This window comes from Rhinopithecus bieti, unplaced genomic scaffold, assembly GCF_001698545.2.
Source record: "Rhinopithecus bieti isolate Rb0 unplaced genomic scaffold, ASM169854v2 scaffold_7212, whole genome shotgun sequence".
NCBI lineage: Eukaryota > Metazoa > Chordata > Mammalia > Primates > Cercopithecidae > Rhinopithecus > Rhinopithecus bieti.
In genome coordinates, this window is record NW_016806198.1 from 6085643 (window position 1) to 6111172 (window position 25530).

The 25530-nt window shown below is 42.9% G+C and overlaps 1 protein-coding gene across 1 annotated transcript in view; it reads left to right on the forward strand.

Annotated features, from left to right (window-relative positions):
• Positions 1-25530, forward strand: part of KCNQ3 (potassium voltage-gated channel subfamily Q member 3) — a 361701-nt gene that overhangs the window by 313447 nt on the left and 22724 nt on the right. Inside the window, exons 9-11 of the mRNA XM_017875181.1 lie at positions 620-715; positions 2840-2934; positions 9713-9739. Coding sequence (XP_017730670.1) covers positions 620-715; positions 2840-2934; positions 9713-9739 — 218 coding nt within the window. The remainder of the gene's footprint in view (positions 1-619; positions 716-2839; positions 2935-9712; positions 9740-25530) is intronic.

Sequence of the window (25530 nt, forward strand, 5' to 3'; positions counted from 1 at the left end):
TTTCTCATTGATGAGTCAGGGCCATAGGAATGTTACAAGATCTTCAAGTTCTCTTTCAGCTTGAAAAGTGTGTGTTTCTGACCACTTAATCCACTGGCAAGTCTGACCTGAAAATCAAAACAGATCCCAATTCTGGGAAGTTCTGGCTATAGTCAAAGTATGAAGTGAGAGTTCAAGCAGCTAAAATATTTTTAAAACTCAGTTAACATTACTGGGCATCTATTTTGTGCAGTACCCCTTACTGGCAGTTTGTACAGATTATCTCACTTTTTTCTTAACAAAATCATACATTAGGTATTATTATCCCACCTCCCTGTAGAAAAAGAAACAAGATGTAACAGGGCTAAGGGGCTTGCCCAGGCCCTCACACCTGGAAAGTGGCAGTGTCGGAATTGGAAGCCAGATCTTCCTGACTTCAAGGCTCATTTCACTTAACCAAGCTCCCTACGCTCTTCAAGAGAAGGAAGGGCTCTTTCCCCCTTGCCTTCTTTGTACAATGTTGTCACCACAGGGACTTGGAGTGCAGTTCAGCCCTACGGTCCCCATTACCCTGGCAATGGAGCGGGAATGCTGGGAGAGTCTAGCTGGGGGCTGACTTCCTGCCTGCCTCTCCCTCCAGGGCATCCTGGGGTCCGGGCTGGCCCTCAAGGTACAGGAGCAACACCGTCAGAAGCACTTTGAGAAAAGGAGGAAGCCAGCTGCTGAGCTCATTCAGGTCTGTCTGCCTGGGAGTGAACTGGAATGGGATTAAGATCCATGCATTTGCACATACGTGTGTGTGCGTGCATGTGTGCACATGTGGAGGGGACATACTCATGAACTGGGACAGGACCCAGGATTCTATGTGTGTCTGTGTGTCTTACGTGTCTGTGTGTGTGTGTGTATTAATGTGCCCAGGCAGGAGCAGGCCTGCTTACACATGCTTACTTGTGGATGGCTATGGAAGTTTCCATGGATATCTATTTCACCTGTTCTTCTGTGTATTGAAGGTGACAATCCTGTCACTCATTCAGTTTCTAAGCCAAGCAAGAAATAGACACAGAACTCAAGGATCAACCTGTCAGCTTTTTTTTGATATGGTGGTGTTTTGAGCTTTTTTGAGACTCTCTTGTCTAGGCTGACATGTAGTGGTGTGATCATAACTCACTGCAGCCTCCATCTCCGAGGCTGAAGCAATCCTCCCACCTCAGCCTCCTGAGTAGTTGGGACTACAGGCACGCACCACCACATGCACCACCATGTGCACCACTAGACCTGGTTAATTTTTTAAATTTATTTTTTGTAGAGATGAGGTCTTACTATGTTGCCCAGGCTGGTCTCAAACTCCTGCACTCAAGCCATCCTCCTGCTTCGGCCTCCCAGAGTTCTGGGATTATAGGTATGAGTTGTGGCACCTGGCCTCAGCTCTTTTACTGATGGTGTGCTGGAGATGAGAATTTGATGTGGACCTGGGGCTGTACTAGGCTTTCTTCTCCTTCTACTTCCCCTCAGATTTGACCTAGGGACCCACAGGGAAGAGTCAGCCTAAAGTCCAGGTACCTAGCCAATCAGCTACAGGGAGAATAGTCTCTGTCATATCTGCCAAGCAGAGATCTCATAAGCCAAGAGAGAAAGAGCTGCCTTACATGTGCAAAATATTAAACCACTTTTCCCATTTGTGCTGCCCAGCAGACAACCAGGGACCAGAGGATGTTGGACATGCCTTCTGTCTCCATCACTAGCCTCACATGGGCTGGGGGTTGCGGGGAGCAGTGAGAGGTGATGAGAGAGGCAGAAGTGTTCCCTGTTATATTTCAGAGGGAGTTCCTGCTTTAATGGGTTATTGGAGGATGAGGGCACAGTGAATAGGAAAGCAGAGTGTCCTATCAACAGCTGTCTGCTTGCGAGGGCATGGCCACCCACTCGTGAGCTTTCTCCAGTCATAGCGAGTGTCTGTGTGGTTCTGTGTGCCTGACTCAAGATGGTGCATGATGTCATCCTGCATATTATGGTTCTTGGGCCAGTCCCAGTTTCCAAGAGCCTGTCCCATTAACTCCCCACACCCCAAACCATCAGAGAATCCTAGAGATTCTAGGATATTTGTGTCAAAACCTCATCTCCTAGGCTCTCTCTTGCACCCAGAAATGGTACAAAAGACTCTGTTTTCCTATCTGTTTGACTGAGAAGTCTCAGGGAACCTTCTGGAAAGAGTGGTGCTTGTTTCGCTTTATTTTTAAATATTTTATTGTTTACTTTTTTTTTAGACAGAGTCTTTTACTCTACAACCCAGGTTGGAGTGCAGTGGTGCGATCATGACTCACTGCAGCCTCAACCTCCTAGGTTCAATTTATCCTCCCACCTCAGCCTCCTAGGTAGCTGGAACTGCAGGCACGTGCCACCATGCCCAGCTTTGTTCTTTTTCTTTTCTTTTTTTTTTTTTTTTTAGAGATGAAGTTTCATTATATTGCCCAGGCTGGTCTCCAACTCTTGACCTCAAGCAATCCTTCCACCTTGGTCTCCCAAAATGCTGGGATTACAGGCATGAGCCATTGCACCGGCCTTTACTACTTGTTCCTTTCAGGGATTTTGTGTCTACTACTCTCTTCTCTCCCTCCACTCCAGTTCATCTCTCCATTCCCCACTCACCACAACACCAATTATAGCTCCCAGATGGTCAGGAAGTTTTTCTTTCCAAAGTAGCTTCAAAAAGCCAAAAATCTCAGTTTTTCTGCGTGTTGACCCAATGCACGTTCAAGTTCTTAGGAGTCCAGGGCTTAAACGTTGTTCTGATGGTGTGGGATTCTGTGCGAAAGTTTCTGGTGGTGCCCACTCATTGTTGCCCCTCTTTTCTGCCCCTCAGGCTGCCTGGAGGTATTATGCTACCAACCCCAACAGGATTGACCTGGTGGCGACATGGAGGTTTTATGAATCAGTCGTCTCTTTTCCTTTCTTCAGGCAAGTGGGGACTCACCTGAATGCTCAGCATGACCAGCCATCTCTCCTGCGGTCTGTATTCGTGTCTGTGGCCTCACGGTTCCCTGGAGAACACTCTTCAGGGCAGTGGTCCCCAGTTTGGGCTGCACACTAGAATTATCTGGGAGCTTAAACAGTTCTGGCTGGGCATGGTGGCTCACGCCCATAATCCCAGCACTTTGGGAGGCCGAGGAGGGTGGATCACCTGAGGTCAGGAGTTCGATACTAGCCTGGCCAACATGGTGAAATCCTGTTTCTACTAAAAATGCAAAAATTAGCTGGGCATGGTGGTGTGTGCCTGTAATCCCAGCTACTCAGGATGCTGAGGCAGGAGAATTGTTTGAACCCAGGTGATGGAGGTTTCTGTGACCAGAGATTGTGCCACAGCAGTCCAGCCTTGGTGACAGAGTGAGAGTGAGACCCTTTCTCAAAAAAAAAAAAAAGAAAGAAAAAATAATCTGATTCCTATGCCACTCCTCAAGCTAATTAAGTCAGAATCCCAGGGCTGGGACCCCAGCATCAGTATATTTGGTGCTCCCCAGGTGATTCCTCTGTACAGTCAGGGCTTCCCAGCTAGCCAGCATGGAGTGGCTGATAAGGAAAGCTCCAATCAATGTGTGAGAAGGATCAGTGGGTTGAGGAAGTGGGCAGCCCACACAATGAGCCACTCTGAAATATTGGATGCTCCTCCAACCTGGGCATGGCCTGCACCCACAGACTACTCTGGACTCCAGGAAAGGAAATGCAGAAGAGGACAGCAAGAAGAGAAGAGTCCTCTGGTCACCCAGAGATGCTGTTTCGTGTTCTCAGAGGTGGGAGATTGAACTAAAGATCTCAGAGAAAAATAAGAACCTTTTTCCATGGTTATGGAAAAGGGAGAGGGAAATTAATATGCATTGGATGTCCATATGCTCTAAGCATTAGAGTTCAAATTTCATTTAATCCTCACAGTTACCCTATGAGATAAGTCAGAAGATTTAAGGTACATCAGACTCAATGGGGGTATTGTGCAAAGGTAGATCTGGCCTCCACTTTCAGCAATTCTGATGGAGGTGTGATGTAAATGCATCCTAAACAGGAGCCCCTGGGGTGGGGCTGAGCCGGTGGCCCAGAGTCCACACCTGGAGCCAGGCTGAATGGTTTGTACTCCCAGGCTACTTTCAGAGAAGCTAGCAGAGTCAGGCTCTGACACTGAACCAATGTCAGCTACATCTAGAGGCCTTCAAAGCCCATGGTCTTTTCACTACTTGAGCTTCTAGAACAGACTGCTTTTTTTTTTATTTTTGATACTAGGGGCCTGAGTTCAGATTGTTAAGTGTATGCGTAGTGTGCTGGACTCCTAGAACCCTTGACTTGGAAAGAAACATAGATGGACAGTTAGCCTCATAGTTGGGGCTGGAACCTGCCTCAAAGCAAGTTTCTGTCATTGTGTCTACAGGTTCAGTGAGCCCTCATATAACCCAATACTACTAGATAGGGGGCTCCCTCTGTGCCCAGCCACAACTCATCTGCAGACGCACGCATACACACACACACACACACACACACACACACACATACACACATTCATTATCCTCAATTAATCTTTCTACTCCCTTCTCCAGATTATGGAAATAGAAGAGAATTGCAACTCATTTTCCTGCATAAAACCTTCCAGTCAGTGACCATGACAAAGTAAAGAAAGTCCAAAACCTGACCATCACCTCCAGGACCCTAAAATATTGGGCCCCTGATCACCACCGCCATGCACCTCCTATCTTGCTTTCACTCCTCAAAAGGTTCTGGTGGCAGGTGCCACTTTCTATTCAGGGCACTCAGGGCACTCGGTCCACTAATATTTTTGATTGCTTGTATGTGTTATTCACTGGGACAATCATGAAGGGTCACGGGTGGCTTGCTGAAGAATCTAACTTTGATACTGAAGGCAATGAGAAGCTAGATGAGCCAGAGAATGACATCAGTAGATCCATTTTTCAGGAATATAATAGCAAAGAGTGTGGAGGATGGATCTATGGACTCAGGTCAAAGCAAGGAGATCAGCTAGCAAATAATTGCAGGGTTCAGAGTAAGAGGAAATGAGGGCCTAGATCAAGGTAAAAGCAGTTAGAAGGCAGAGTAGCAGGAGGACCTGAAAGAGAACAGGCAAAAGGGACCCATGACTTGTGGGAGTGTTAGAGAGATCAGAGGAAGCAAGTCTTCAATAAAAGACTGGGAAAGTTTGGGTATACTTACTTGTAACTAGACTTACTTGCTCAGACAGTGACTTACGTGTTTCCATTAGATTCTACAATGCTATCCTTGTTATAATCATTGAGGATTTGGGATAGCATAAAGTAGAGTCTTCTTAGAATGGGCAGATGACTTCCCCATAAGAGACCACAGTGACCTTGAACTCAAACAAGAACACTTTGGATGCAGAACCAAGACAATTTCCATTTGATATGCATCCCAAGGTGTTGGCAATGGGCCCATTCTTTTGGGTTGATGTATTATAAATAAGGCATTGTTCTAGCTGTCAGAGACTTGGAGGAATACATTGTGCTGCAGACAGCTGCTGTGATATGAGAATGGTTTTTAAACTAAGAGAGTACATTTCTTTCTTTTTTCAAGGACAAAAGTATAATATCCCTAGAGAAATTCATTTAGCAACCATTCTGAAGCAAGGCAGTCCCTTAGGAAAAGAATGTCCCTGAATTCCAACCCACTCCGTATATTAATGGCAAAGAAGTAGCTGACAACACACTGGTGTTTTCTCACCTACCTCCGAAAGGTTTTCTTGTCTTTTGTTTATGCTTGCTTTAATAACAACTTTCTTGAGATACATTTCACAACCCATAAGAGGATTTTACATACCATAAAAGGTACCCATTTAAAGTGAACAGTTCGGTGATTTTGAGTATATTCACAAATTGGGGTATCAATCACCACTATCTAGTTCTAGAACAATTTTATTATCCTAGGAAGAAATTCTGTCCCAATGAGCAGATACTCCTGGTTCCCTCTTCGCCCCAGACCCTGCAATCACTATCTACTTTCTGTCTTTATTTCACCTATCCTGAACCTTTCATAGTTTAATGAAATCATATAATGTCTTTCTTTTATGCATAGTTTCTTTCACTTTGCATAATGTTTTCATGTTTCATTTGTGTTGTAGTGTCTATCAGAACCTTACTCCTTTTTATAGCCAAATAATATTTGATTATATATACCACATTGTGTTTAATGATTCATCAGGTGTTGCAAATTTTGGTTGTTCCCACTTTTTGGCTTTTGTGAATAATGCTACTATGAACATTCACATACACGTTCTGTGGACATATGTTTTCAACTCTCTTGGGTACATGCCTAGGAGTAGGATTGGTAAGTCTATGTTTAACTTTCTGAGGAACTGCCAGACTGTTTTCCATAGTGGCTGCACCATTTTAGATTCCTGCCAAAGGTTTGGAAGGATGAAGTAGCGTAGCCCATCTGCAACATGATGCCATATCACAATTTTCAGCTTAGTGTAGTTCTTTGTTAATTTGCAAGTATCTATGTTTTGGGGGCTAGCAGTGATGGATGGTGGTGATCCATTCTTATATTTTTATACAAATTATAATTATAAACTCATTGCTTTGGAATTGCAAAGAACTTCAAAAGTTTCAAGCCCAAACCCAATTTTCTATGAGAAGAACCTGAGAGCCCCAGATGTTCAGGAACCCCAAGAAGTTCAGGCCACATATCATATTGGGCATAACTAAGGGCAATCCCAGGTCTTCTGATCGGCTGACCAGTGGAGACTGAACGGACTTAAGGCAGATGCTGGGATAAGAGTGATGGCAGATTATACATTCTTATATACAAGCAGGGATGAGGGACACTGTTAAAAATCAGACATTGTTTTTTATCAAAAGAACACATGCACTGTTTTATTCCTGGTAGGGAGAGTGGAATTATGTCTGACTTTTCATTTTCTATAGCTGCACTGTTCAATATGGTAGCCACTACCCTTGTTGGCTAGTGAGAATTTGACGATTACCAGTGCAATTGAGGAAGATATTTTTTTAATTTTAATGTAAATAACCCTTTGTGACTAATGACTACTCTATTGGACAGCACAGCCCTGGAATTGTTAGCTATGAGAACTGAAATGGAGATGAGAAGACTTTGCCTACGATGTAGAAAACACTTGACCAAGAACAGGTAGTTCATTGTGTAACCAGGACTTGTTCCTTTTATGACCAGGTTCAAGATTATTGGAGTGCTTAGAAATGGAGAAAGGGGACTATATGCACTAGTCATTTCCTATGGCCAAATAACATTGGATCTGCTTTCATACATACTATCTTATTTAAGCTTTAGGATGTCCTGGAAGGTAAGTAGAAGGGGTAACCATTTTTCATAACCCCGCTTTTATAGGTAAAGAATAAGAGAGTCAGTGAGATTAATTAGCTTACTTAATGTCACTCAGCTGATAAATGATGGAACAAAGATTGGAACCCAGGTCTTGTGCCAAAACCTATGTTTTTATTTTGCTTTGTATCTCTGGGAAGAAAACATTATTTAGGGAGAAAACTGGATAAAATGATGATAAAATGATACAAGGGTCATTTTGATAATAAGACCCATTCTTGAAGATTGTTGTTTGGATGGTCAAACTGAATAAAATGTGTGAGAGTAGTTGTCTTAGTCCCTAGCCCATAGCAAGTGTTCAGTCTGTGCTGATTGAATCTGGGCTGCAACAGAGTATTGATGCTGAAGGGGAAAGGAAGCCCCTGAATTACTGCCCTGGGAAACCACTGTTAGCAACCATGATCTAGAACACTCTGGAATGTTGTTAAAACCCTTTTATTCATCTATTCCATTCATTTAGCATATATTTATTGATCATGCCTTATGTGAACTCTATTTGGTATTGGGGATCCAACGGTTAACTGGACAGTTCAAATGCTCTGGTCCTATCCTATCATAAGGGTAGTGAAGATAAGATAGGGATGTGCTCATGGGATGTTGTGACTTGGAGTTTGCTGGGGCTTTGGCTGGAGCAATCTCAGTGGAGTACTGGACACAGAAGCCAGATGACACAAACTAAAGGGTGATGAGGAAATGAGCAAGTGGGGACAGTGATTGTAGGTGACAGCTGGAGTGGATGTGAGGCCAAGAATTTTTTATTTGATGAAAAGGGTCTAGTAGAGAAGGATAAATGTGCATATGGGGGTAGGGGAAAGACTAGAGGCGAGAGAAGCAGAGATGGCCTGGTCTGTGGAGCATGGGCCTTCATTAAGAGCATGGGCCTTTCATCCACTGGCACAAAACAGAAGTCCTGTGGGTGGCCAGATGGTGAGACCATGGGTAGATCTCAGTGAGAGGGGAGTTAAGGTCATCAGCTGGGAGGAAGGTGTAGAAGTGAGAGAAGTCTGATGGTAGAGCAGGAAGCATGAAATACTCATTGTGGAGAGTGAAAGAGGAATGGACAGTGTAATCCTTTAAACTTTCTCCATACCATGCCTTCTCTTCCAATATGCCCATCAGCTGCCCCCTTGCCCTTTCCTTCCCCTTACTATCTTTCCTACTTCTCCTGGCCTCAGAGACCTAGAACATCCTAGAAAGTCACAGCTTTCTGTATCCACCTGCTTTGTGATCAACTAACTCATCACTTTATTGTGCTCTTGGGGAAATGGGCCCAGAGAATGTATGACCAGCCCAAGGCCACACTGTAACCAGATGCTGAGCTGACCCTCAAAGCAGAAATTCTTAACTCTCCAACTGGCCCTTTTACTTCTCTGCCATGATTCTCTTGTTCTGTCTCCATCCCTCCCACCTGTGGATCCCCATGTTAGGCCAGTCACTCTTTCAACATTAATAAGCACTCTCATGTGCTGGGCTGCAGAGGGCTCATATTTTAGACAAAAAAAAAAAAAACAAAACAAAACCCAGACTACATGTAATTCTAGTGTGATGTGATCCACGTGATAACGACAGAGTACCATTCCACTTGTGAGGGGATTTTCTCTGTCTAGACCTTGGACAATTGAATAAGTACCTCCAGGAGGGTCCCTCCAGGTGGACATAAAGGATGAGTAGGACTGTTCCAGGCAGGGAAAAGAAGAAGGGAGTTCCAGGCAGAAGGAGAGCCTGAGAAAAGGCCTGGAGTCATGAATATGTGTAAAGCACCGCTGGTGCACCTCCCAGCTAGGAGTGAGGGCTCCAGAGCCAGATCACATGGGTTTGGATCCTGACTTTGCTGTCTACTAACTGTGAGCCCTTGAGCAATTCATTTAACCCCTCTGTGCCTCAATTTTCTCCTCAGGGAAATGGGATGATAATAGTACTTCACAGGGTTATTATGAGGATTAATTGAGTTAAGACAGTGTTTGCTATGATGACAATCGTGGTGATAAAGTTATGTTGGGTGTGTGACTGCTACATTATGACATTCCTGGTTTCTTGATCTGTCCCCACTACCAAACAAATTTTCCGAGCTCAACATGAGAGCTGGGGGAGAGTAAGTGCTCAGCAACCATTTTCTAGATGAATAAATGAATGCACGAGTGGCTGAAAAGAGCCCTGAAAACCTCAGAGCCAATGGGAGTAACACGGGCTGAGGTCTGGCTGGGTAAACCTACCTCCTTCGTTGGTTCCCTCCACACTGACCATCCTGTCCTAGAACTCAACACTGCTCCATCATCTTCAGAGGGAAGCTTTGCGACAATCTTTCAAGGAAGAATACAACTGTTTCACGTAATTTATGCTTTATTTTTTTCTCCCTCTTCCCTTCCAGGAAAGAACAGCTGGAGGCAGCATCCAGGTAAGTTTCTGATTATGAATTCCCTTCTTCCCATCTTTGTGTCAAGACAGAGCATCCTGCTCCGTATGGCGTAGGGCCCCGTGGGTGGTCATGCTGGTCCCAAGATAGAGTTTTTGGGGTCACATGGTTGCTGACCACCATACTCCTCTGCCTGGTTTCCTTCTGGTTGATCTGAGGGCAACTTAATAGGAATCATGGCAGCAGCCTCTTATTGAGGGTCTGGGTTCTATGTTAGGAGTTCCGCATACGTTATCTCATTTGGTCTTCACAACCACAATGTAAGATAGGCCCTAATATCGTCCTTTGTGGATGAGGAGACTGTGGCTCAGAGAGGTTGGGTTGAGATTAAGTGGCAAGACCAGAATTCAAAGTCAGGTCCGAATATTAAGACCATGTTATTTTCATGATATATCACTTCGTCTGCTTCTTGGGCGCACAGATGGTAAGTGAATCAAGACTGTAATTCATGATCCTCATGACTGTGGAGGTTTCTCAGTAAACCACATCTATCTATATGCCTAAATGATGTGTAGAAACCATTTTTAAACTATTATTATTGACAAATCACTTGTGAGTCCTCACAATCAATCTCCTGAACACTAAGTCCAAACGTTCTCCTTCTAGTGCTGACAGAATCTGGCCAGAGGAGGTGAGAGCACCCTGAACTACCTTATAGGGGAGCCACTTGAGAACAATGGCCTTTGGGAGGCCAAGTCAAATCCTCCCAAGTGTTTCCATGAAGCCCCATCCACACAAAACCCCACTTGGAAGAGACAATTACTGATGGTGTCAGTTCTGTTTCCTTTGGGTGTGTTTTCAAATGGACTCTGTGGTTCTTGCCTGCACCCACTTTGGACTGTAAGGGCCTTTGAGCAGATTGTAAAGGAGGGTTAGGTGAATGACAATAATGGTGTTGGGACATTCACTAGAGAATCTGCAGCAGCTCATGGCTCCCAGAGGCAGAGTGAAAGGACACCACAGAGATCTCTGCAGATATTTCTATGGAAACCAAGGTCCCTGGAGAGGACAGGCTCATCCCACATCACACAGCCCATAAGCACCAGGAGTAGATGATCAAGGTCTCAAGATTCCCAACAGGGTGTTCTTTGCTTTCCTTCTTTCATGACCAACAGGGTTTTAAATCGTGCAGATTTTGACACTGCAAGTGAATTATTAAATCTACCTTTAGGGCCTTTTCTATACAGACATGAACAAAATTCATTGACATATGCATGCAAATATCACAGTGCCCTGGATTCAGCACTTCCGGTTTAATTAGGACTCAGATAGATGCATTTTGAGGCTTTCTTGGGGATGCCTCTCTAGAAAAGGGGTTTCTGATATCTAGTCATCAACTTGTTCATGTCCCTTTCAAGAAATCCCCACTCTGCTAAGAGCACAGAGGGAAAATCTGTCCCATGATTTCTCCGAGTCAGAGTTGCTGGGTGTTTGGTGGCTCACCCTCCTCAGAGAAGAAGAGCAAAGTCATTATATAAGTCACTCAGTCTCCTTCATCCAGGGTTGGGACAGAGTCAGGTTGGCTGATGCGTCAGCAGGTGAGATGCCAGGTGTGATTATAGCTGACAGCCTAGAGGTGGAAATGAGATCTGGAAATGGGATGCAAGAATTGTCAACAGAGGAATCAATTCCTTTATCCAGGAGACAGAGAACCAGGTGACTACAGAATGTCAGGAATGTACGTGTACATTAGAGTCACACTTGCTTGTTTGCATTTTCTACCTTACAATAGCTTCTTCAACAGGCTGACAGCTACCTGGTGTTCCAGTCTTCCTTTATTCATATTTCTTTTCTTTTCTTTTCTTTTTTTTTTTTTTTTTTGAGACAAAGTCTCACTCTGTTGCCCCGGCTGGAGTGCAGTGGCACAATCTCAGCTCACTGAAACCTCTGCCTCCTGGGTTCAAGTGATTCTCCTGTCTCAGCCTCCCAAGTAGCTGGGATTATAGGTGAGCACCACGACACCTGGCTAATTTTTGTATTTTTTTTTTAGTAGAGACGGGGTTTCACCACGTTGGCCAAGCTAGTCTCTAACTCCTGACCTCAGGTGATCCGCGCATCTTGGCCTCCCATAGTGCTGGGATTACAGGCATGAGCCACCATGCCCAGCCCCTTTATTCATATTTCTAAATAGAGTCATATTTGGAATTCACCTTATTGCCTCCTTCTGGCATAGGTAGCCCATACACTTGTTTATTTGTCAGTCTGATGAAAGGATTATATTCTCTGTAATTTAACATGCTGGTGCTATACTGTGGATAAGAAAAATGACTTTCCAGTCAGGTTATTGGAAAGAGCTCAAGTCCATATTTAGTTGTAAAGCTATGACTTTACAAGGGCTGCCTTGAATGTTTTGATTTACGTGGATTTGTTTGTAGAACATAAACCCAGCTGAATTCTTACAATGACTGGGAGGTTGGCTTTGATAATTTTATGCAAAGCATTTTACATATGTCATCTTATTTGATTCTCATGAAAGTGAAGGCAGCTGACACCCTCCCATCCCTTCTCACCTAGTTTAGATGCCCAACTCATGATGCCCTGAGGTAGGACTCAGAACTTCCCTAATAAAGCATATATACTTTATAACATTGGGCCCCCAGTAAGCCCACAGTAGAAGTTGACTCTCTTCCTTTTGATTAACCTTAGAATCAGAGATCCTGAGAAGGAAGCATAAAATTATCAAAGCCAACCTCCCACTCATTGTAAGAATTCAACTGAGCTTTTATTCCTCAAATAAATCCTCATAAATCAAAATAGTCAAGACAGCCCTCATAAGTGACAGCTTTATAACCAACTATGGGCTTTATTTAAAAGTTATTATATATCTGATTTAAAAGTTATTATATATCTATACAAATAAACTGATTTAGAAGTTATATATCTATGCAAATATAATAAAGTTCCTTATATATGACATAAATATGATACATATTTATATATACACCTGTTAAATCATCTCTTCCTCTCTAGACCATGAGCTCCACAAGGCTAATACTCTGCCTGAAATGTAAGAGGTACCCCACAAGTATTTGCTGAGTGACTATAAAAGATGACCTAATTCAAGGATGATTTGTACCTCTATTTTACTTATGAGGAAACTGATCTCAAGCATTTACGTAACTTACATCTAAGTCAGACATAGAAGATGGGCCTTGGAGATGCACGGGGAGTCCATGAGCCTTCCTCCGCATCAGCTGGACTCTGCCTGCAGCACAGGTGGCTGTCATGCCCTTGTTATCCATGTGTGCAGAATGAGCTCGGCTAATACAGTGGACGCATGATCTCAACCCTTGTCTTCCCTCGGCCAGAAGGTCTTATCTCACATCTTATATAGCCCTCTCCTTCACTTCTTTTGGGAGCCTACCTAATGTCACCTCCCAAGAGAGATTTTTCCTGACCCTCTGCCCATGCCCCTGCCTCTATCCCCATGATCCTACGATGATTGCCTGTTATATATATTAAGTCAGTTGCCTCCCAGGAGCTAAGCTCTGTCTGTTTTATTCACTACATTATCTCCTACACCTGACACATTGCCTGGAACAGAGCCTGACACATGGTTGGCTTTTAGTAGATATTAACTTTGTGAGACAGTGAATGGATGAATGGATAGATGGATGGATGGATGGATGGATGGATGGATGGATGGATGGATGGATGGATGGAGGGATGGATGGATGGACTCATTATTCTACAAGTGTCATAGTGTTCCACCCAACTTAAACTGAGGGAGGTGTACTGGTTCACATAGCCAGCCATCAGAGAGGGTGGGAACCCCTAAGAAACAAGGGATGGGACTCCAGGATTTTCTCTCTTCATCTCTTATCTCTGTTTCTCTTTTTGTGACAATTTTACTCTCTCAGCCGACTTTCTCCATATCAGTGAAGCAGTGGATACTAACAGTTCTAAAATCACATATATTTCCTCTGTCCTCTGTCCATCTATGCTTCACCCAACACCAGTTATTAAAATCCCAGAGAAGCACTCAGATTGACCCAGTCTGGGTCATATATTCACACCCTGGACAACCTCTACCCCTTGAAGAGTAAAAGCTGCTACTGCCTAAGCTCTGGACCAGATTTCCATCTGTTAGAGTGGGTGGGTGCTGGTATAAGATACTATGCTTAGCAACCCCCATTAGAGTCACATGACTGAAGTGGGATACTCAGTTCTTGAAAAGAATAGGGCCCTTTTTCCTCAAAGAATGAGGGATGAAACATCACGCAGACAAAACACGATAATTGTTCATTACAGGCATAAATTCTACCTGTAAGTTTTCAAGTTCCTAATAATAATATTGCATTAAAAAACATGAGCAGTTAACCATATTAAGACTGGAATTTTGTGTTAGGTCCATCATTTTGAACAGCAGTAATAACTATTCAGTAGACATGCAACAGTGCTGATAATTATAGACATCTTTTTGATAGAAACTAGCATTTTTTAGATTCTCAAAATAGATAACTGTGTTGACAGCAGTTGCTTGCCTGAGCCCAGTGGTTCACTCTGTATTTTCTACTAATTCAGTCTGAACAGCAGCCTTCAGGAATCTTCTCCTCTGTATTCATATTTGCAGAGGGAAAAAAATCTGTCCCAGGTACCATCTTTCTCTCTATGTGATGATTATGTCTTTCCCATTACAGAGTGGTCAAATTTAGTAGAGAATCATTCTTAGGATCAAATAATCCAACAGTAACTTACAAAGAATGCTGACTGCTTCCCTGGCATAGTTGTAAGCACCTCTCATCTTCATAACCGCCCTAAGAGATAGGTACTATTTTTAATCCCCATTTTATAGTTGAGAAACTGAGGTCAGATAGATAAGTGACTTGCAGAAGGTCACAGAGCTAGAAAGTAGCAAGAGCAAGACTTGGATCCAGTTGGTCTAGCTCTGTAGTTCATGGTTCTTACCACTATGCTCCTCCTTCCAGTTGTTGGGAACAGTTATCTAGTCAGTCACAGAAGGTGTCCCTTTGGCTCGTTTTGTTTTCTTCTACCCTTTATTGGCCCACATAGTTGAGGTCCCTGCCACAGGAGAAGGCTATAGAGGCAAGAAAAGGTACAGAGCCAGGGTCATCTGTGGTGTGAAAGAGCATTTAGTTAGATGCTATAATTGACACTTTGCCTTCTCCCTGTGACATCAGCCACATGAAATTTATCTCACAGAGTCATGAACAATGTTGGCAATCAAACACCTTCTATGCTGCAGAATCAATGACTACTGAAGGTAAACATGAATTTAGAGCTCAATCAATCCAATCCCCTAATTTTGCTGATGAGGAAATTGTTAACCAGAGCAAAACAAAAGGCTTGAACACAATGCCATAGCTATTAGTATTTTCTCCTGCTATCCAGACCCTGCAGCATTATCCCAGTATGCAGAGTAACTGAAATGCAGAGGTGAGATTTGGACCAATTTTATTTAACCTCAGAGGGATCCCAGATATGTCCTGAAGGCTTAGTCTCAATTTTCCTCTTGGGATGGTGGGGTGTGGGGGCCTATGTATAATACCCCTTCCCCTCTGAATTATGAACCAATTAAGAAATATACCTAGAAGTCAAAGGATTAAAACATAAGTTATCAAAGACCACATGTTCTCACTCATAAGTGGGAGGTGAACAGTGAGAACACATGGACACAGGGAGGGGAACATCACACACTGGGGCCTGTTGGTGGATGGGGGCAAGGGGCAGAAGAGCATTAGGACAAATACCTAATGCATGTGGGGCTTAAAACATAGATGGTGGGTTGATAGGTGCAGCAAACCACCATGGCACATGTATACCTATGGAACAAACCTGCATGTTCTGCACATGTATCCCAGAACTTAAAGTGAAACAAATAAAAATAAAATAAAATAAAATAAAACACAGGTTACATTTTCTGGATAAAGCAAGATTGGCTCTGGGGGCAACACTTCTCACCAAGTGTGTCCTTGGAAACAGCACAGGGACAGAGCAGACACTCTCCCAGTCAGCCACTGGGCACTGAGAGCTAGAGAGAGAAAGACCATGTCTGAACACTGACATTTAATACAGAACTCTCCCAATCAAAGAACATGGGCGCATGGCTATTGCACACACCATAACCCAGTTGGATAATTCACCTCCTTCCATGGAGAGAAGCTAGTAGAGCTATCAGCTTCTTCCCAATTCTTTTGAGAGTATAGACATTCCATTTTATGACTTCAAAATAGGGAAAAGATGGTCCTCCGTATGGTTCATGTGGTCTTCTCTCTACCTATGAGCCTGGTATCCCTTAGCACCCAAGAATATGCCTCAGCTCCCTGATTTGGTTTCATCAGTCTAAAAGCAGAACTTTTCACTAAGCACATTCACCAAGCCCTCATTTGCTATTAGATTTCTACAACAGCCATAACAAATGGCCACAAAAATGGGTTAACTTAGAGCAACAGAAATTTATTATTTCACAGTTCTGGAAGCTCGAGGCCTGCCCATGCTCCCTCCAAAGGCTCTAGACCAGGGTCCTTTCTTGCCTCTTCCTAGTTTCAGGTAGTTCATGGTTATCCTTGGGCTTTTAGACCCATTCCTCCAATCTCTGCCTCCCGCTTTTTACATGGCTTTCTTCCCTCTGAGTGTGTCTGTGTCCCAAATCTCTCTCTCATTTATCTTATAAAGGCAACAGTCATTGGATTAAAGGCCCACCCTAATTCAGTATGCCCTCATCTTTACTTGATTACATCAGCAAAGACCCTGTTTCCAAATAAGGTCATGTTCCCAAGTATTGGGTTAGCAATAGAGCAGGTTTGTACGGGGCAGCACACTTTAACCCTCTATGTTTGCCAAAAACAAGTGTGGTAGGTTGCACATGGTGGGAACCTGTCTCAGCAGATCCAGGATACATGATTTTGAGATAGATATTTATGAGAGATTTGGATTTTATTATCCCCCTATACCAATGGAGATACTAGGGATTAGCAAGGTGAAACAATTCACACAGGGGCTGGGATTTTAGCCTGTGTCTGCCTGGATCCCTCCAGATCTATGGTCATTTCTTCTCTTTAACTAGGGACTAAAAATAACTAGGCAGTAGAATTAGGAGGTAGTCATAGCCATAGGGACTGAGGACACAGTCCAGAGTTAGACTACTAGACTTCAAAACCTGGCTTCCCTTGTAATTAGCTGTGTGCTCTTGGCAACTTATGCAGCCTCTCTGTGTCTCCATGTTCTTATCTGTGAAGTGGAGATCATAATAATGCTGACCACATGGGCTGGCTCAGTCACACCTATCATACCTTGAAGACAGCTCAGCCTATAGTAAATGCTCACTAGAGATCAGTGCTGATCAACCGGTGTGTTATTCAGACAAGAGATTTGGGTAAGTTGAGAAAACATTTCTTACGAGACCAGAAGAAAATAATATGTCGCTCTCCACATTCACATCAGTGTCATTGGAGTACCAGTTGCAAATGTCCTGGAATCATCCTCATAGATCCTCAGACTCACTGGGTTAGAGGGAACCAAAAAGGCCCTTGAGTTCAGCGGAACTAATTTTGCATACCTGTTTAACTGAGATAACCCAATTAACACATCAGAGTTATTTCAAAATCATGATGCTGTTCCTTCCAATGGAGTGGTCGGTCTAATCACAATCCTGCTTCCCCCTTGCCTTATCTGTCCTTCCCCTTCCCCAGGATAGCCAGCCTTTTGGGAATCACCTGCCACCTGGGCCCAAGGTCCCTTATCTCTAGAAGTCAGAGATTGAGCTAAGTGATTTCCAAGCCACTTCTGGTCCTTTGTTCTATGAGTTTCCAGCCACAGTAGTAGAATTGGAACCATGTTGTTCCAATTCTACTGTTCCAATTCCACATTAGACACTGCAAGTTACAGATTACTTTTAATAATGTTGGCTATGTGATTCTGGGCACATTACAAACCTCACTGTGCTTCAGTTTCCTCGTCTATATGATGGTTATAATAAGGGTACCTATCTCCTAGGGCTGTGGTAAGGATTGTGTGCTTAGAATAGATCCTGGCCCATGGTAAGTATTATTTAAAGATTTGCTTTTATTATCATTGTTATCCTGATTTGCACCCATATTTCCAAGTTTTCTTGGCCTGGGGTTATTTCCATATGGTGTAGAGCTAGTTTAGGAGTCAGATCAACCTAGATTTGAATCCTGGCTTTGCAACACTTTTCTCCTTGCTTCCATCCATCCTTCCTTCATTCTATCCTCTGCCTTCCCTAACCTAAACACTGAGCATTAAGAGCTCTGCTTTTTGTCAGCCCTGAAGATTCTCGGGGAATTGTAACTCATATTCTAATGGGAAAGGCCCTCACAATCTGATGGGGGGAGCAGATGTGTCAGCCGAAAAGAACAATGTAGTGTCGGGAGTGCTGGTAGGGAGATGTTAGAGACACAGGGGCAGGAGAAACAGGCACAAAAGAAGGAAACTCTAAGCTCTACCAGAAACAAGAGAACAGGGAAGAATCCACTGAAGACCTTTCTTCTGGCCTCTCAAGGGCTAAGTAGATTTACACTGAGCTGAAGGAAGAATTAAGGTCCTAATTTTATTCGTTCCATCTTTTATTCTTTCATCCTTCAAGCTTTGGGGGCCTAGGCCTGTGATCTTCTCTCCAGTCACCTGATTCTGTTGTAGGAAAAAAACGAGTTCTTGTCACGTGACCAGGAAAGATTAGGCATGCAGGCACTTTGAAGAGTGAGAGGTTACAAAATTTATTGGGAGAAAAGGAAAAAAGAAAAGCAACAGCAAAGTGAGAAGGGTTCCTATTAACAGGTTTCCATCTCTCAGTTGGAATCCCAAGTCACCACCCAGGAACAGGAGAGGCCAGGCTCCTCCTCCCTGCAAGTTGCACAAACTTCCTGCAGCCCCATCCCATCATCCCAGTGCACAGGCTGGTTGGGGATTCTCCAGGGACCTTATCACCTCCTGCATCTATCATTCCCTACTCTAAAGAAGTACATCTAACTGCCATTAGAATAAGGATAAGGAGCCGGGCGCGGTGGCTCAAGCCTGTAATCCCAGCACTTGGGGAGGCTGAGACGGGCAGATCACGAGGTCAGGAGATCGAGACCATCCTGGCTAACACGGTGAAACCCCGTCTCTACTAAAATACAAAAAACTAGCCGGGCGAGATGGCGGGCGCCTGTAGTCCCAGCTACTCCGGAGGCTGAGGCAGGAGAATGGCGTAAACCCGGGAGGCGGAGCTTGCAGTGAGCTGAGATCCGGCCACTGCACTCCAGCCCGGGCGACAGAGCAAGACTCCATCTCAAAAAAAAAAAAAAAAGAATAAGGATAAGGATAAGAATAAAGACAGATCTTAACTGCTTCCTGTTGACAGGGGTGCTGTTTTGGGAAAACAGCAGTCAAATCACCCTCAGAGGCCTATCCAAGGGTTCCCACCAGAAGGGGCCATTGCCCAAGGCTCCAGTTGCATGACTGGAGATTGATGGCCTGAAGAAGGGGCAAACTGAGTTATTAAAAAACATGTATAAATATGAAATAAGAGGTGTGGTAAGGACAGCTCAAAAATCCCAAGGACTTTCACCAGTTTGCATGGGGAGAAGGGGACAAAAAGCCTGATTGGTTAAAACAAACAAACAAACAAGCTTTTACCTTTTTGATGGCACATCAGGCTTCTGGGTTCCCTTCCCCTGAGCCAGTCCTAAGCCAACCAGTTTAAGGTTTGGGAAATTAACTTTTCCCAGTTTGGAGGCTCCATCTGAAGGGAGTCTCCCATAATATAGATACACAATTACCTATCATTGAAGAGAGCACAGAGGAGGATAAAGGGAGAAAAAAAAAGGCTTTTTTTTCAAAGGCATCCCAGAGGTTCAGGATGCATTTGAAAGGGGTACAGACTGAAGATGAATGACTACTCAACTACAAAGAGGGGAACAGGTGTCCCTGGCTCCTTTCTCTTCCTAGCAAATACCTAGGGTATATGAGGGAGGGAAAATGAGGCATTCCTCTTTCTCTCCTTCCTCCTTCTGTCTCTGAGTCCTGGTGACTATGGCAGGGTGCCACCCATGGGTGTTAAAGAGGCTTTCATCCATGTTAATGGGGGGGCCTGCAGGGTAGGAGTATCCACTCTTACCCACATATGCCCTCTCTCCCCTGCTGTCAATAGCCTTGAATTACCTAGACATCATTTATGCCATGAATGCTAGTGTGATATAAGAGGGTGCTTTTATCCATGAAACGGGAAGCTAGGCTTACTCAGCAGGAGTCAGTCACACTCAACTGTGCTGTGTCTTTTAACTGCTGTCATTATCTGCCTCTGGATCCCTCAGATCCAGTTTTCTTTCCTAGGGCTTTGACCCAAAGCTTGGAATTGAGTTTGGAACAAAAATGTGTCTTGGGGGGACTGTGTGGACTCCTTATCTTAAGCTGAATACTAAAGTGAAGCTGTGGAATTAAGTCCTTCTCTAACAAGAGAGAGAAAAGGATGTCTTATGACACACCCTGGGAGAGAAAAGGATATCTTTGGATGCATGGTGCTTGGCTTTGGTTATCTCTCTTGGTCTTACTTTCCCAAAAAGGAAACCTCTGGGTGAGGGGCACTCTATTTATTCCCATCGTCTGGCAGGATTTGCAAGATAATGGCTCAGAACTAGAATATTGATCCAGATTTTTACATTACCCATCCCTCTTGTTTCTTCTGAGCTGCACCCAGAGATTTCTGGTTAGTTCACAGGAACAATCAGGGTTAGTCTAAAATGTAGGCAAAAACTTAAAAAACAATGAATGAGTTTAGAATTTAATGACAAACTTAACGTAATTCCTCTCTCTCCAATACTCATTTTGTTACAAAAAAAAAAAAATCATGATAGGATGGAGTTGTTTGCAAAATAGATTTTAGTCTTATACTTGGCCAGATTATTTGCATAAAGTGCAGCAAGAATAATTATCTCTACATAGGCCTTTTAGATTGGCTTTGATGGAACTCTGTCCCACAAGGAATCTCAGATAAGACCTTTTAAAGCAGAGCCCAGTCATGGGTTTGTATCCTCAAATACCTGTGAGTTGGGTGATCCTCTCCTCTTAAGGTCCCAAGATAAACTTGGAGATCCTGGGCCTGTTAGAAAGTGACATTTTTTACTGACCACAGGTCAGGAACCCTGTACAGGGACTGTGTAGACAAGGGTATAAGGCCGGTTTTTTCCAAGGGGTTTTTATTGGCTCTGCAAGTCAAGCTTGACTCCTTAAAAGGAAGAATGCTCTTCCAGTCAAAGCCTTGGTAAAACAACCAGTTTCTACAATTGTGTCCTGTTGCAAAAGAAAATGGATTCTTATTGCACTGATGCAAACAACTGTATTGCCATGAGTAAAGAATAGTCACAACTAGTTTCCAAATTCTAGGACAAGCAGGCAGAGAGAAAGAAACATGCTCCAAATTTTGTTCACAGAGTATACCTTACTCAGTAGGTAAAGACTATAAATAGTTCAAAATAAGTTTCCTTGACTCTGAAAAAGAAAACAAGAACCAGCAATAGTCCAAGCAAAAGTAAAATAGATTGCTTTGGTTTTCTGTGAGTTCATTCAGTTAGCTCTTGTTTTGCTTGATATTCGTGAACATTTTTAGCTCTTCGTGAGTCCTGTACATTTTTTCTTTATTCCAATGGCACAGTCTCCAAAGTTATCAGAAACCTGTATTTGAGAGCAACTGTCAAAGTTCTGTAGCTTATGATAAACCATCTTTTGAAAGAGGTTAAAACAAGGCAACAATTGTCAAAATATCCAGGGTAGTTAGAGTTAGAAACACAATTGACAAAGAAGTTTGGTTATCTCATGGTATCCAGTAACTTATCATAATCTTAATTATGATAGCATGTACTTAGACATTAAGATTTTAGAAATCCCATATAATTTTAGAATATATATTGGTATTATTCACCAAAATATAGCCTAAAGAAGATTGAATACCATTGTAGCAATCCCATGTACATAAACATGTCAAATAATCCTGTTTACTTCTCTTTTCTGGATACTCCAGAGGCCCTCTGAAGCATCCAAAAATCCAGATATCAGGAAACACAGTTTTGAAACTCAAGTTTGATTTGGGCAAGCCCGTTAAATATGTTAGAGGCTTAAAACAGTTTACATTATGAAATAGAATTACATACTACCATAAATTATTTATTTTGCCAAAACTATGACTCAGAAATTTTTAAAAAGCCAAAACCTTTTATAACCCTTTACAAATTTTGCTAAAGAGAAGATTAGTGCCTTAAGAATACCTCATTGTGCTTTTATTTTAATGCTCAATTTACAGAAAAACCATATAATGCCCTTTTGTATTTAATCAATATATTCACACACGGAATTTTTGCAAGATTAATTTTTACAGTCCCTCCACCACGTGTTTAAACTTTTAGCTTTGTCATATCTAATTTANAAATTTTGCTAAAGAGAAGATTAGTGCCTTAAGAATACCTCATTGTGCTTTTATTTTAATGCTCAATTTACAGAAAACCATATAATGCCCTTTTGTATTTAATCAATATATTCACACACGGAATTTTGCAAGATTAATTTTACAGTCCCTCCACCACGTGTTTAAACTTTTAGCTTTGTCATATCTAATTTAAAACAATTCTTTAACCTTCGGTGAGAATTTATATTTTATACCTTTTTATAACCTTTTATTAAAAACACATTTTACTGTTCTTACACACTTTGCACATAAATCTATTTCCAGTAGTCTCAATTACATGTCATAATGGTAACTTTTAGCAATATTTAATGTAAAACCTAGTAAGTTGTTTTGATTATGTGCTAGGTGCAGCCAAGGTTTGATGCCTTCCAGCATAATTAAGGGTGTGGTTAGTTCCATATGTCCCCAGGCCTTACCAGTTGTGAAGCCGGCAAATTAAAAAATTCTCAAATGCCAAAAATGCAGCCAATAACCTTAAAACATTTAGCCAACCTAGTATCTGCCCTGCATAATTTAGTCCACCTATTTATATTTTGATGACATCTATCTACTTTTTACCAATAATTAGTAGGGCTGTTTTATTTTCAAAGATTAAAGTCACGTGAAATGAAAGGTACCACAGTTTTTATCTTCCCTTTAAAAAATATTTGATCCAAGCACTTATCTTCCTTTAGGCCAATTAGTTAAAGCTCTTTTTATAGACATCTCACACACACAACACATATATAACTACACAGACAGGCAGAAGAAAACCCAGTCCCCATAAGATCTTTTGTTTGCCAATCTCTTATTTGGATTATTGGCCTCCAGGTACTTTTAATTACTGGGGTTCTATGAGGAAAAGAGAGGTCTCTCCCCTCTCATGTGTACATTAAAAGTGGCAAGGCAAAATGGAGAAAAATATTTTAGTCAACAGAAAAAAATCCTTTTTGCAGCAAAACAAGGTCCAAGAAAAGGAAAACAAAGTCCTTGTAAATGTAACTATAACTTGGATAATCCACTTTTAATTAAGGTGAGCACTCCTTAAGAAAATCCTTTTAACTCCCTTATTAGCCAACTTTAGCCATGCCAAACAGCCAATATTTCTGACTTTCAAACTTTACTAAAGGCTCAGAGAAAGGAAAATCCAAGGTGGGTTCATGGAGGGCAAGGGAATCAATGAACAGCAAAAGTTTACATATCAAACCAGAAAGGACTCATTCCCTAGGCCAGGATTGAATCCAGGCCGCCCAAAGGCTGAACAAAGCCCTGCCACAAGGTTACAGGCTACGCCCTTAAGGATGTAAATCAAGATGGAGGCCTGCAGCAAAGTTTGCTACCAGCCATACAGAAAGACTTGCAAAGCATACCAGATTGGCTATAGCTTAAGACTAACCTCACTCATCCTTTCTCACAATTAAAACTCTACCAAAAATACAGTGATCCCAATCATTTCCAGCCCAACATAATGTCTTCCAAAAGGAAAAAAAAACAAAAAACAAAAAACAAACCCTTGTTTTAAAGTCATCTGCTGACAGGGTAGAGAAAAGGAGGTTAAATACAGGGCTGTGTTAACTGCTGATAGGGTGGAGAAGAGAAAAGGATGACTGGGGGAAGAACCTCTTATTCTTGTGGCAAATGGTTTCTCCATCAGGGAGACAAGCTTAACTATTGTGGGAGAGAGTTGGAGTCTCTGGCTGGGGTAGGTGGGGACTCTGTGGACACGTGGTGGGGAATGCCAGCCAGTTGCTTGGGGCCTAGGCAGCAGCTATGGCTCATCCTAACCCTGCATGGTCATTGGACACTGCACACACATGAGGCACACACCACAGCCATGCACTGCGGCCGGTAGGGAAGTGGGGGTGGGCAGCTGCCTGGTCCAACTGTCCTGTGCGCATGTGTCTGTGGCCCTTGGGGTAGGTGTGGACCACCTCCAGTATTGTATTGTAAAAGAAAAGATAGGTGTCATTACTGTCCCGAAACAAAGAAGATGAAAGCCGTAGGACCAAAAGGCTCAGAAGCAAAAGTTAAAGGCTTTGGGTCCCCATTTCACCCTCCCTTCCTCAGATTCCATGTTCTGGGTACCAAAAAATTGTTGTAGGAAGAAACCAGGTTCTTGTCACATGACCAGGAAAGATTAGGCATGCAGACACTTTGAAGGGTGAGGGGTTATGGAACTTATTGGGCAAAAGGAAAAAGGAAAAACCACACAGCAAAGTGAGAAGGGTTCCTGTTAACAGGCCCCCATCTCACAGATAGAATCCCAAGTCACCACTAAAGAACAGGAGAGGTCAGGCTCCTCCCCACTGCAAGAGGCAGGAACTTCTTGCGGCCCCACCCCATCCTCCCAGTGCACAGGCCAGCTGGAGATTCCCTGGGACCTTCCCCCTTATCTGCCTCCTGCATCTATCAATTCTATATGAGAAATCTTTAGAAGTGTCAATTGATTAGATCAACTAAGAAGCACACCCGTGTCCCAAGAAAAATGCACAGAAAACCTAAATGAACAGCAAATCTTTATTTCTAGCCACAAAATAATAAATGCCTCTGTAGAGAAATAAAGTGTATGGTCAGAATTCTCCAGTAAACAGAACCAATGGAATATATCGAGGTGTATAACAGAAGATTTATTATAGGAATTGGCTCACATAATTATAGAGGCTGAGAAATTTCACAATCTGCTGTCCGCAAGCTGGAGAACCAGGAAAACCAGCAGTGTAATTCAGTCCAAGTCCAAAGGTCTGAGAACCATGAGCTCCAATGGTATAAGTCCTGGAGTTCAAAGACCTGAGAACCAGGAGCTCCAATCTCCAAGGGCAAGAGAATATGAATGTCCCAGCTCAAACAAAGAGAGTGAATTCACCCTTTTCCCTCCTTTTGATCTATTTGGGCCCTCAAAGGATTCGATGATGTCCATCCACATTGGTGAAGGCTGATCTTTTCTCAGTCTACTGATTCAACTGCTAATCTCTTCCACCCTCACAGACACATACAGAAATAATGTTCTATCAGCTCTCTGAGGATCCCTTGGCTCAGTGAAGTTGACACATAAAATTAACCACTCACACAAAGGATAGGAGTTATTCTCCCAGCTCTACCATGAACAGTGTGAAAGCTGTAAAGAAATTGCCAGCATTGGCAACACGGTGAAACCCCGTCTGTACTAAAATACAAAAAAGTAGCCGGGGGTAGTGGTGTGTGCCTGTAATCCCAGCTACTCACGAGGCTGAGGCAGTAGAATCTCTTGAACCTGGGAGGCAGAGGTTGCAGTGAGCCAAGATTGTGCCACTGCACTCCAGCCTGGGTGACAGAGCAAGACTCTGTTGAAAGAGAGAAAGAAAGAGAGAGAGAGAGAGAGAGAGAGAGAGAGAGAGAG